The 13834-nt window shown below is 40.1% G+C and overlaps 2 protein-coding genes across 4 annotated transcripts in view; one reads left to right on the top strand and one right to left on the bottom strand.

The window, feature by feature from the left end:
• The window catches only part of mink1 (misshapen-like kinase 1), a 33586-nt gene extending 27998 nt beyond the window's left edge, over positions 1 to 5588 (top strand). For all 3 annotated transcript variants that reach the window (XM_072446342.1, XM_072446341.1, XM_072446340.1), the window contains 6 exons: positions 948 to 1082; positions 1169 to 1269; positions 1346 to 1495; positions 1589 to 1748; positions 1834 to 1973; positions 2160 to 5588. In XM_072446342.1, the coding sequence (XP_072302443.1) occupies positions 948 to 1082; positions 1169 to 1269; positions 1346 to 1495; positions 1589 to 1748; positions 1834 to 1973; positions 2160 to 2243 (770 nt within the window). In that variant the 3' untranslated portion in view covers positions 2244 to 5588. The remainder of the gene's footprint in view (positions 1 to 947; positions 1083 to 1168; positions 1270 to 1345; positions 1496 to 1588; positions 1749 to 1833; positions 1974 to 2159) is intronic.
• Positions 5589 to 7017: 1429 nt separating this feature from the next.
• gnb2 (guanine nucleotide binding protein (G protein), beta polypeptide 2) lies at positions 7018 to 12427 on the bottom strand. Its single transcript, XM_072446339.1, has 10 exons — positions 12063 to 12427; positions 10334 to 10412; positions 10226 to 10264; positions 10036 to 10142; positions 9678 to 9741; positions 9442 to 9604; positions 9123 to 9189; positions 8847 to 9048; positions 8516 to 8732; positions 7018 to 7832 (listed from the first exon to the last, which is right to left on the bottom strand). Exons 2-10 carry the CDS (start codon positions 10388 to 10390, stop codon positions 7726 to 7728), a joined length of 1023 nt encoding a protein of 340 aa, XP_072302440.1. The 5' UTR covers positions 10391 to 10412; positions 12063 to 12427; the 3' UTR covers positions 7018 to 7725.
• Positions 12428 to 13834: the final 1407 nt, after the last annotated feature.

The raw sequence follows: 13834 nt of genomic DNA, 5'->3' as shown, positions 1-13834 counted from the left end.
TCGATCTCGAAGCCCTATTTATGTGAAGTTTAGTTTATTTATGTGAAGTTTAGTTTATTTATGTGAAGTTTATTGTCTGGTGTAAAAGTGACTGGCTAAATTTGCTGAACGCGACCCCATTGAGGAGCCACAAAATGCACAAGCTCGAAGGAAAGAGGAGGAAGGAGAGAATGAGGAGTGAGGGGAGGAGACCGGTACTGCCATACTGTAATCCTACCTGTTCATACTGTTTTTGTTGTCCTTAGCAATTTGGAGAGGGGCTTGAGATTTTGTAACCGAGCGTTACCATGGGTATCCCCAATAACCAATATAATAATTAGAAGAGCTATATGTGTTGATAAATACTAATCAACTAAATGGCTAACTGTATAATAGGGACACATTTTCATATCCCCATTTATTTTACTATAAAGGGCCTACTGTATGCTTGAATTGAATTTTATATAGAAACACAAATTATTTTAAAAGTATATATGATAGAAAGCTACACAATTGGAAAAATATCTAATTGCAATTTTTCTAACAATATGATTATAATTAGATTTGCGATTTATGTTTTAATAATGGGATTCTTTTAAAAGTTGCACACATTTAAATGCAAATTGTCAGTTCATAGGTCAATTTCAGTCTTTTTGTCAAACTACTAAGAATTAGACAGGATATTTTGTCGTTTGTGGAATAAATTTGACACTTCAAAAATAGCTGCCTTTGCGATTTGTTAATTGTGTCCATTCAAATATCGATTTGATTGTGATTAATCTTGCAGCCCTAATGGGTAGATCATTGGCCTTTGCTCAGTCTAACTTTGCTCAAAATTGATTTTAGGAATATTGACATCTGCAAAATATTATCGGTATGGCCTGAAATAAAACCGTATTGAACAATCTCTTACCTTGGGTTTCTAAATACAGATGAAACACTATTTCATCTGTACTATGTTTTTTAAGGCAAGAAAAACAAAGTCCGTGTGTACTACCTGGCCTGGCTGAGAAATAAGATCCTACACAATGATCCCGAGGTGGAGAAGAAACAAGGCTGGACTACCGTGGGCGAGATGGAGGGTTGTGTGCACTACAAAGTTGGTGAGTCCTAGTCACTTCTTCATTTTATAGTATCTCTTTAAGTGTGTGTGATTTTAAATGTCTGATTTCATGGTGATTCTTTCTAGTGAAATATGAGAGAATAAAATTCCTGGTCATTGCTTTGAAGAATGCTGTAGAGGTATACGCTTGGGCTCCAAAGCCTTATCACAAATTTATGGCCTTTAAGGTAAGCATCTCTGTATGGGCTCAATTAGTAGTAGTAAGTTTTGGTCACTCTAATTCAGATTTCTTGTGTGAACCAGTCTTTTTCTGACTTGCCACACCGACCGGTCCTGGTGGATCTGACTGTGGAGGAGGGCCAGAGGCTCAAAGTCATTTATGGCTCTTGTGCCGGTTTCCATGCCATTGATGTAGACTCTGGAAACAACTATGACATTTACATACCTGTTCACGTGGGTTTAAAAACAACAATTTCATTATCCAACTCGTTTCACATATAGAATAGAATGCATCTTAATGTAAATTGATGTACATTTTTGTCACAGATTCAGAGCCAAGTTACCCCACATGCAATTGTGTTCCTGCCCAGCTCTGACGGGATGGAGATGTTGCTCTGTTATGAGGATGAAGGGGTTTATGTGAACACATATGGGCGCATCATCAAGGACGTGGTCCTGCAATGGGGTGAAATGCCCACCTCTGTTGGTACGAAGAAACTATGTTGTGCAACAGAATAGACCAAATCTACTGGGGCCATTTTTCAAATTATTAACGTTGGCCTTTATTGCAGCCCACATCTGCTCAAATCAGATCATGGGTTGGGGAGAGAAGGCTATTGAGATCCGGTCTGTGGAGACTGGCCACCTGGATGGTGTGTTCATGCACAAAAGGGCTCAGAGACTCAAGTTTCTTTGTGAGAGGAATGATAAGGTATGTGAACAACAGTCTCTTTGTTTATAACTTTCACAACCCAGTATCTCAAACCAAACACTGGGGATATCAGACATTACTGCTTCAGTGTAGTAGAAAATATACTACTGTTTGATTCAGTACTGTGCTTCACCATAATGGACATCTCTTGGTAATATACTGATACATGTCCCTCATCTGTTTTAGGTGTTCTTTGCGTCAGTGCGGTCTGGAGGCAGCAGTCAGGTGTACTTCATGACATTGAACAGAAACTGCATCATGAACTGGTGAAGCCACAGCTGGTGGTCAGTGAACACAGCAGGTTTTTGGAAAGGCCCCTAAACCTTCTGCTTGCGCATGCACACAAATCCTAATTTTCTCCAACTCGTTTTATCTACAGATGATTACTTTCACAGCAGACGCTACAATCTGTAAATCCATTCCAGGCTACAGTCCTAAATACTGTTTATACCAACATGCTGACAACAACATTGTGAAAACTTACCAATGTTCTACAAATGTTAAAACCTACTTTTACTGTGTATATTCTTGTCTTTACTTTAAATGGTAAAAATGTGTTCAGTCGTAACTTACGATCCTGTGAATTTGTTAAATCATTCCTGGTGATTGTGTACTTTTGAAGGCATTAATATCCAAACATCTGTAAATACAAAGCAGCTCTTAACATTGTAACATTGTCGTTTGCCTTCAGTGCCACACGATGTGGATGTGGTGTAATGACCCTGTCCTCAGTTTAACTCAGCAGATACTTTTAATTAGGACATACCAAGGTTTTCAGTCCAAATATTTAGTTCTAAAATATGTTTTTCTTTTCTTTTCAATCTCAAGGGCTTACTCTTAATTACCACAAGTAAAGCCTATAGTAAATAAATACAACACTAGTTCAGTACTGTAGTGAGTACTGTGAATCCTTGAATTGCCTTGATTGAAAATAATCTATGATGTGACAGCAGATTGTTTCCTAAGATTATTGTTTTCTACATAGAAACATATCCATGTGGTGGTTCTTTTAATAATGTAAGCCTACTGGCATTGCATTGCTATTGCTTTGCAATACATTCTTGCTGCGTTTTAGTTTGAGAGGGGGCACATTACTAACAATGCAGTGTTTGAGGGATTGATGTAGAGACTGCAGAGTGACGAGAACCTAGAGAATATTATTGAAACAACAGATTCACAAACGTCTTCACTGTAATATATATGATATTGTTTATCTTTGCCTTGATCAAACACTACATATAGCCCTGCATTGTGACTTCAAACCCATAGACTCATGAAGGACTACAGGATTTAAAGAAGAGAATTTACTTTCTGCCAAAGTTCAGTTTTAATCTGGTGGAGCTTTCAATGTCTTAAATATTGTGTTATTTTAACATAGTCATCTCTATTATGGCATTTGACAAAATTCATGTTTTGCAACAGGCTTGGATATATATACTAATGTCATTAATTTGGACAATCAAAGTCATATTTTTTTTTTGCGTGCACCTTGGGTCCTTCTTTGCTGTTAACGAGTTGATTCAATGACGGCTGAATTTATAGTTTATGTGTCACCATGGATAAGTGACCATATATTCAAGCCTAAAATAACACATTTTGGGGAGAAGCTATTATATTTTATGAAGTGTAAGTAAATGTAACTGAGGAAGATGCATACTTTATTTTAAGATTAGTCAGAAATATTATATGGAGATTGATAGCACTTTGACATCTACAAAGACATTAGACTGGAGCAGATGCTTTGTTTTTGAACCTATACCTGTGCCACGGCCTACATTTACATCTTAAATCTCACCACAATTCACCTGGAGCTCTGGTAGTCTTGCTTTTCTGGTCCTTCTATCAATCAGCCATGTTTACAGTCAAAGCAGTGCCTTGAGTAGATGGTTTGAAGATTAGCAAAATGCCCCACCTACTGTTGTCTGTTAAAACACTATTCGCATGAAGAGCGGTGTTTAAAATTTCTCTTATAAAAAAAAAAGAAGAAAACATGTGCCAGTTAAGTACACTTAATCAAACCTCCAGAAACAATTGGCAGCCCTTATAAATTTTAATGTAAACTTGTAAAAAGAAAAAATGCAATAAAAATCATTCATTTTTGTGTCTTACATAGAAGGGTCTCATGGTGACGGCTGAAGCCAGCACAAGGAAAAGCCATATAGATCAATCATGCCTATCAATTCAGTCTTAGTACATGCACAGGTTAAAGTTAAAGATGTTAGTAGTTGGAAAAGTAGCTTGATATATTTTATAAACTACCGTATGTAAAACTCTATATTAATATTGTAAGTGAATGTACCTGTGTTTTATTTGTATTGGCATATACCTACTCTGTTGATTAAAGCACAATGTATTTTGATGCAGCAAGATCAAAGTCAAGATGTGAAGCTTTTTGTTCCCCTAAATGTCAAATGGACTGTACGTGAGGAAGACTAATATCGGACTGTGCTGTTTCTTGATGAAGTTGTAATTTACACAGTGACCATTCAACCGCACAGTGTGTGTGATATGATTCAGATGCTGTTACTTACTCTTTCATGAGGCTGATGAGTAGAAAAGGGGCCCGATGACAGCTGGTCACCTAAAAATAATAAAAGGGCAACTCCCTTTTCATTTACACTATTTTATTTGTGGATGCATGGTTTCTCAAAATCTTCAGTAATTTTTACTTTTACTTCAAAACACATATACTTAAATTTCACTTCAGATATTCAGGGCCAAATGCAGTACCAAATGATGTCTCATGTGAACATCTTCTAAAGAGCAGTATCTCTGTTAGTTGCAGAGTATTATGCTACATCTCTGAACCAAATGAGTCGTATTTTATTTTGTAGGTGACACATTCACTATTTAATTACATTAAAATAGAGAGAGTTCTAGCAGTTGATGTGCATTTGATACATTTAACACCATGGCATTGATCTGTGAACAATAAACAGGAAGAGCGTATCAAGGTTTGACGTTGTCAGGAGAACTTTTTAAAAGCAATACATTATTTGAAATCTAATGAAACCACGGCTGCCCATTTTAGTGACTTGTACAGTTACAGTTTAGTGTTTTTTGGCAGAATGAATGTTGGCTGGTTTGTCTATTGCTGCTTTCCCTGTAAGCAGCCAATCTCAAATACTACTTTGACTTACAAGTACTTTGCAGTGGTCTGCAGACATTTGCAGAAAATACATAGAAATAGATCTAGAACAAAATTGATTAGATGCTTTGAAAAGTGCACAGTTCAGTTACGTCAATTACTTTTAGGAGTGTACTATATTCTTTATTGTTGTAAATCACGACATCAAATTCCATATCTTACACTGGGTCAAACCTCTAATGTACAGAAATTATTTGACACCAAATATTTGGCAAAAAACAAACTCGTAAAACCCTGTCATACACACTTCAATAATCATTTTAATCACAAAATGAAGACATCGGCCTGTGGCTGTTGCTTGCAAATGCGTATCTCCAGACATTTAAGTTATTCAATTATCTTGTTAGGCATATACATTTTTAAAGATGTCCTTGCAATGTTTTAGTGTGTGTGGGGGTGTCTGTTAATTGTGAGAGGTTAAATCCAGATTGTATTTCATAGACTTAATAAACTTTTAAAAGCCTCTATTGAATGAATAATACTTTGAAAAAAAATAAAAAGAATATTGATCATGTTTCCATTTGTAATGTGTTTCTTTGAATTTAGTATCAGATTAAATACTAAGGAACTTTTAGAGCCATAAAGGTAAGTTGTCCTTTCTCTCCGAGTTAAGTTGGTTTTAATCCTTTATTGTTTCCCCACCAGATGTGGAGTATAAGCACTTCATGAACAAATCCAAAATGAATCTTGTTCAAAAAATCCCAAAATCTGAACCTGTATTTTAAGCAGGCTATATATAAATGTATTACTATTCCTATCATTCTCATGATTCATGTTGCTACTTGCCTCATATTACAATCAAGTTAAACCAATCATCAAACGTGTGAAATTGTCATTTTTGAACTTTTAAGTTGAAATCAAATTAAAATGAATACATATTCTGTAATTTCGGTAAACTTGTTCAATGGTATCAATGGCCCTCCATCTGAAAAATGTTCTACACTGCGTAATCTAATTTGTGGCCATATCTGCTCTTTACTATTTGTAAAAAGGATTTTTTTTGGCCCGTAGGCTTTATTAGACAGGACACTTAAGCGTGAAATGGGGATGAGAGAGAAGGACATGCAGTAAACCACCAGAGCCAGGATCTACACAGCAGCCGTCTGCACCTGGGGCCTTGACCTCCACCATATCTGCTTTTCAGTAAGTCGGGCCTGGTTAGCACTAACACCAGGTGCCACAATGGGACAGCAGTGGCTCGTTTGCAAACTTATGTTATGTGTTTGGACAAGATAGTTTAGCCATATGGCCTAGTATGAATCTGGAGAGAGAGTATTTGCACCGATGGTGCGGATTGGCAGTCTCGCCCCAGGGCAGATGTGCCTACTGAAGTATCTTAGCACTGGAGTATGGAGTGAATGAATAATGCACTTAAAAGTGCATTAACAATGTATTTATGTTTACATTTTGGCTCATGTAACCCTTCCTCACATTTGGTTCAATTACATTTAAAAAATAGTGTCATGTGCAGTGGAGCAATGTATTATAATTTATAATTTAAATGGATATACCTGCTGTCTCCAGGTGATCGGGTGCTCGAAAACAACTCCTGATAATTTTCTTCTCTCCTTGGTCAGGTGTCTTGCAGGGAGCACAGATCATTTCTATGGTCATTTCTGTTATGATGCTCACTGTAACATTCTGAAGTTTAGAAATCTCTCTGTAGCTATGTAGACGATTTCAGCTGTTGTCTTTGAGTTCCATGCCTTTTGGATCCTCCCTTTCTTCAAGCTTTCAATGTTTTTTCCACATGTCATTTCACATTTCTGCTCATAACATAATTTATGAAAATCTGTGGGTTGATATCTATTCATCTTAGTTTTTTTTTTTTTATTGTTACCTAGCACCTAACCCCAAAATATAACTTGTCAACAGCAAGAAAAGGAAGCACCAAACTGGCAGGACAGTCTGTATTTTATTAATAGTATGTACAATTTTACCATCATAACATCCAGATATCACATACTGACTTGTAGGCCTACTCTTTTCACTTTCAATCATGTCTTGTGATCAAATCTTTGACTTGTGTCTGAGGCACAAAGGGATAAAATGAAGAAAGAAAAAACAAACATCCCAAAGAGACGTACCTGGGTGTTTTGGATATTCATAAAAACATGACCCAAATGAACATAAAAGTTTATATTTGTCCTAAACTCGATACAGTTGCTTTAGCCTGCCTGTCGGTGATTATCCTCAAAGATTCACATGATCAAATTTTTTTCTTACGAGACAAAAAGAGAACAGAAAAAATGACTGATGTGCATTTTAGACTTCACTGTAAACAAATAAAAAATTGTCCCAAAAAGTCTTCCCTAAATTTAGGGAAGACTGTAGGGTTTATGTGTTTGAAGGCTTTGCGCAAACGTGGGACAGTTTTTGGTTGCTTTTTTAGACATTTAAAAATCTGAAATATTTGCTTTTGAGGTGCACATAGCGGGAAGTAGTGTGGGCTGTGTACTGCCTAGTTGTTTCTCTTTTTTAATATATTTTATGTACAGTACAACCCTGGACACTGCCTGTTAGGCTGGACCAATGGCAATTAGAGGTGCAATTTGTGTCCCAGTGTGAACAGTGTGTTTTAGGGTGTGTGTTTTTGTAATTGTTTCAGTTCCAAATCTTTAGGAAGCTATCCCAAGAGCCGGTGCTCACTGCCATCCCGTCGTCCGTCACGCCTAGACAGCTCACTCGATTGTCATGGCCCGCCAGGACTCCTGTGGGATAGGACCAATCAATGGTTATCATTTAATATCCAAAGTATTGTCCAATACGCATAGACAAGTGCAAATCTTTTCTGATGAATTCAAACATAATACTCATGTAATACTTCAATATACTATGGATAATTATGACAATAATACCTGGGAAATAATTAATTGTATTTACATAACATAAATGAATGAATGTGGGAAAAGTGGTAATTGACATCATATGTTCCACTTCATTTTGCACCTAGAGCAAAGCGTAATAAGAATACAAAAAATATTTTTCATCATTAGATGACAGACGTCATATCACCTCGTCTTTGTTCAGGCTCACCTGTCACTCAAAACACCCCTCACTCCCCCCTCCAAAATTTAGGAGAAATAATTTGCAGAATATCCATGTAGTTGCTTATACTTCTACACTCTATAATATACTGTACACAGACAGCAGCAGTAGTGTTAGTAGCAGCTATTTATGTTATGTGAGAACAGGGTCTGACAAGGGTTTGTAATTTTACAAACTGACTTTATCTTTTAAGTCTTTTATCTGAATGATTGCTATATATTTTGTCATTTCTGAGCTTGTGATGAAATCATCTCTCCTCTTGAGCAGTTATCCTTATGTTTCATCTCCAAACTCCCTGCTCTCCCACACAAAGGTAAATGACTGACTTTGAAGCAGCAGCACTCACCTGCTCTGTCCCCCTTCATGGCATCCCAGATGTTGCAGTTGAAGTCGTCATATCCGGCTAGAAGCAGGCGTCCCGAGCGGGAGAAAGCCACTGAGGTGATGCCACAGATGATGTTGTCATGGCAATACAGGCCTAGCTCCTGGTCTGCGCGAAGGTCAAACAGCCTGCAGGTGGCGTCGTCCGACCCTGTGGCCACTGCACTGCCATTGGGAAAGAACTGAGAAACAAAATTGAGAAGACTTTACTCCATATGAAGGATAAAATGATCTTTCATAAAGCCTAAACTAGACAAATGTGTAATCCATCCACGGTGTGTGAACCCTGCACTCACACAAATAGCATTGATGTCAGATTCATGTCCAGTGAAGGTCTGACGGCACATGCTGTCCCTGATGTCCCAGAGTTTAACTGACGCGTCGCAGGCTCCTGATACAAAGGTACGCAGGTCTGGAGACAGGGACAGGCTCATGACATCCCCCGTGTGTCCCGAGAACACTGTGGTCTGCTGACTTGTCTCTATGTCCCACAGTGCACTGTAGACACGCTCAATTAGACGGGGTTGGATCAAACACATTGTATAACATTTCATTGTCGAGTTTAAACTAACCATGTGGTGTCTCCTGAACTTGTAATAATTTGATTGTCATCAATGAAACGGCAACATGAAAGGTAACCTGAAAGAGAAAAACAGAAATTATTTTTGGTTTATCTTCTATTCAATCAGGGTTGCCACGGCAAATCAATTGTATTGTGATCTGGCGGGTTTATTTGAGGAGCTTCTTGTCACTGCAGAAAACGCTTGGATTAGGTGAGTGATGGCCTCTACACTGACAAGAGCGAGGAGTGAAGCATGTTGGATATTTGTAAATTAAAATACACACAAAGCCTAAAATGGGAGCTTTAATGCGCAGTTCAGGACTCCTCACCTGTGTGCCCCGGCAGCTCCCGGCTCACCCGGACGTTGCCCTCTCGTGTTTTCAGGCAGTAGATGGAGCAGATGTTGTCGAGGCCTCCACATGCCACATAATTACCAGAGGGGGCATATGAACACGTCATGACCCACGAGGAGCGCAGAGGGATGGCATGGATCTTTTAACATAGGGAACATTTGTTATGTATAATTATGTAATATTGCAGAAAACGTGGCATGTGTTATAATCACCTTGTTAGTGGTGTAACTGTCCCAAACGATGAGCTTTCCATCTTGAGAGGCACTAACCAGCAGCCTGCCAAGAAAGAAGTAGATTACCTGTAAGTCTGTTTATAGGACCAAAGGCAAACTATTGAAATATGGCAGTGTCATGGCCGTGCGCGTTCTTGTTATCCTTTCCATTTCAAGCAGACATAATATATTTCTCTTCAGTTTGAGAATGTTTTAGTCCTTTTAATCCAGACTTTTTTTTCCCACAATTGTTGATTTATTTTCTGCCTCGTGGAAACAATTTATCTGTGAATCCCTCATCAGCTACATCAGCCCTAAAACGAACCAATAATGTATATTGTGCTATTGATGTCGTTACCTGGAGTCGGAGCCCCAGTGCATGGCGTAAATTTTAGCAAGGTGACCACGAAGAGTGCGTCTTGTTCTCATCTGGATTCGGCCAACGGGATCCAGGCTCGCGGTGATCTGACAAAAGTAATTGTTTATTCATGTGTACGTGAATATATATTTTCTCACAATATCAGTAAGTGATTTCAACGAAAGCTCACCTGTGTCAGAGTTGAATCGCCGCATGCTTTCCTGGCGTCCTGAAGCAAATACAAGTGAGGTGAACATGAGGTTGTGCAGAGTGTCGTTCTGATGAAAGATGAACTTACTCTTATCTGGTTGCGTAGCTGCTCTGCCTCCTGACGAAGTTGCTCCAACTCACTCATTTTGATTGATTCTAACAGTCACCTGTGAGGTGCAAAATGAAATAAAGTTAAGGGACTACTGTGTACACACAAAATACAGTGGATTACAATAGCATCCTGTGAATGGAGCGCACACTTTATAATCCCTTAATCCAGAGACTTCATCAAAAAATGGAAGTCAGTCAAGCAAAATAACAGTCTTAAAATAGTGTTTGGCCCTGTTTAATAAAAAATATGAAGAAAAAAAAAAAAAAACGACACATTTTAATCTCAATAAATTACTAAATCCACTCAGTGGCAAAAGCCATGTAATCTGTTTATGGCCTTGCCTTGTTAAAGTGAGGTGCATAATCTGCTATGACTAAGCTGCTCCAGAGTCGGAGAACAGTAGTTTTTACCTGCTACATTCACAAATCTGCCTGTTATTTGCTCAGATGTAGAATATTGTGCTAATTGGAATCAGAGATTGCACACATTAGGCTTTCAGAAGGAAGCATCACTTCCTGTTTTCAAATGGGAGTACAGTAACATATGCAAACCACATCCCAAACCGTGAGCTGGTTATTTGCATCCGAGTGGTTATTTAAATTCACAGTAAGACTTCACAATATACAGTTCACAGTGTGTGAAGAGCAATTAGCTACAGTAGGTCAGTGTTCCCTGGGGGAGCTGCGACCAGATGGATCACAGCGCGCTAATGGAGCCAAAAGGACTGAGCTGGGTCTTGGTCTCCGGGCTCAGCTGCTCATTTACCCAGAGAAGAGCTTCCTCATCCAGGCACAACTCACATGTGTGTCACCTGTGAACGTGGAGGAGGAGGAGAGGAGGTCTGACTCTTCAAACACAGTCACACTCACCTGGTATCCACTGACCACATGAGCATTAGCATGGACACAAATCTAAAATGAACAGTTTAATGGCATAATTTAGTGGGGACTTCGTACAGTGCAATGCATAGGCCCAAAGCACGTCAAATGAGCACGTTACTAACCAAATCCTGTAGGCCCTGCAGATTGGTACAGGTCAAATGACAAAGTGAAACTGCCCAGGCTGGAGCACACAGGCATCAGACCTGTGGGTTTTCCCTACCTCAACTGACCCAGGCCACACAGCAAATCCAAGACAAACCCAAGCCCAACATTTCAGTGACAACAACAACAACAACAACAACCACCACCACAACAACAAAAACAACAACAACAACAACAACAACAACAACAGAGTGCTGCTATCAAGAATGACCCCGCCCCATTAGAAGCCCATCTTATCTGTGACTTAATGAACATGGCACGGCTCCATCTGCGGCCGGAGGAGAGAGCGCAGCAGCAGCACAGCCCTCTCCGGCAGTGGAGATGCAAATGTCACAGACTATGTGGCACTTCAACACACACACACACACACACACACACACACAAAAGGCCTGGGAAAAGGGGCTGCTGCCTCTGCGCTGCAACACAGGCCAGAAGCAGAAGGCCATGACACGGGGGAAAGAATAAACGCGGTCGTGTGCGGTGCCTCCCCCGGTGCGCGCAAAGGGAGGACAAGTCCCACAACGCATGTACATCGATCTGCTCCGAGAGGCGGACCGAGGCCTTCCTGTGGATGCTGAGCCTGGAGACTGATGCGGGGCTCCTCGAAAGCACACGACGTACATGAGGCATCTTAGTGGCATCCGTAATAAGGGAGGCTATACCTGTTAATTGTGCCGCCGACGGATCCTTCCTTCTCTTTCCCTTTCTGTTTCTGACCGAGCACTTGATATCTTCCTCACTCATCCAAAAGGGTCTGTTTTTGGGATATAAAGGTCGCTCCTTGTGTCACGACGAGGCTCCTTCAGCAAACAGGCAGTGGTAGGGGGGCCGCGCACATTCCCATTGCTTTACGCCGCTTTTCTGAGCCGCCGCTGCTTCTGCCGCTGCTGCTGCTGCTGCTGAGAAAAGCAAGACTCCGGCCTTTGCTGTAACCGTCTCGTCGCTCCTCGTTCTGCCTCGGATCGTCCCGTTTCTTTCACATACGACCATTCAAACATGAAACCGTCTTCTTAGCCAGCGCGACAACAAAAAAGAAAAGAACTCCGCGGCGGCCGTCGTTCATCAAGGATCGTCCGTCTTGTACCAGCGCCCGTTTTTTTTTTTTTTTTTTTTACTCCGATTCTGCTTATCGTGACGTTATCCTCGCTTCCTTCCTCTCTTTGGTTTCCTCCTCCCTTCACCGACACTTCTTCAGCTCAAACAACAACAACGCGACATATGTACAGCGCGTAACACTTCCACCCCACAGGACGCGCACCGGGTTCGATTCACGTTTAGTTGTGGGTTGTAGGGTGTTGTTTTGTTTTGTTTTTTGGGTCACGATTTTGAAGAAAGAGAGCGGTCGGTCACGCGGTGGCTCAATGCGCTCCCCCCCCTGAAGGCTCCTTTAAAGCAGTGCGCGTCTGGAGCGCAGTTTACAACCACACCCAGCAGCGGCTCCGCGGCTGACGCGCGTGTGGAGCGACCCCCTCTGATCCCCCCGCTACACGGCCGGGATCAGGGCTCCAAGACACGGATCAGGCGTCTTAATCCGGGCACAAGGAGCGGCTGTCTGATGCAGGGGGACAGGGGGGGACAGGGGGGCGTCCGATGCGTGGAAGTTGGTTCGAGCTAATTTATGTTTTCATAATTGGCTGTTAAGTGGGTTGTAATTCAACTGTGACTGAGGAAATATGAAGTATTTTCTCTGACTGTTTGAGGTCCTGTTCTCATTTAATCCAATGGAGGAAATATTTTTTTAAGATACATGCAATATATTGTTTTTTCGTGTATTTCATTCATCGTAACAATGTGGGGTGATTTTAAAAACATGCATACAAAGTAATACATTATTATTTTATTGCTTTTATTCAGGCTCTGGTTGATCCATAGAAAAATCTAGATTTCATGAATATGCAAACATATTTTCCTATCAAGTAAAAAAGAGGAATTTGTGATCAAATGGGAATTTTTAGGTGTTTTTTTTTTTTCATTCCCCCAACAATATAAGACTGAGTCCTTGGCATTTCCGTGTTCTCCTACTTTCCCTTTCCACTTCTCAGCCATTTTTGACCTTTTATTGTGAATAAGCCCTAAAAAGCTAACTGAAGCTAACTTGCTCATTAGCGATTCTGACTGATTTTTCTGTTGAATAAAATCTCAAGTTGTTGTTGTTGTTGTTGTTGTTGTTTTATGGCGGTTGGCATCCAATTGTTGCATTACCGCCAGACTGAGGGTTTGTGTTCTTTATGATTCTAGAGTTTTATGTTTAGACATAAAACTCTAGAATCATAAACTCCAGGCACTATAAGCGTCACAAAGGGGAAGCTGAGCACATTTACCTCATTTACATGAAGGTGGTACGTTTACACTTCATTTGGACATGATTGTAGAAATGTGTTTGTCTATTTTTGCTGTTGGGCTCTTTTGGCTACATTTGTGCTCAATTTCATAA

Source organism: Eucyclogobius newberryi, unplaced genomic scaffold, assembly GCF_026437365.1.
Source record: "Eucyclogobius newberryi isolate DKJ021-1_F unplaced genomic scaffold, fEucNew1.0.hap1 SCAF_15, whole genome shotgun sequence".
In the NCBI taxonomy this organism is placed as follows: domain Eukaryota; kingdom Metazoa; phylum Chordata; class Actinopteri; order Gobiiformes; family Gobiidae; genus Eucyclogobius; species Eucyclogobius newberryi.
The sequence above is the reverse complement of the archived record's forward strand: the minus strand, read 5'-3'. Positions and strand labels throughout refer to the sequence as shown.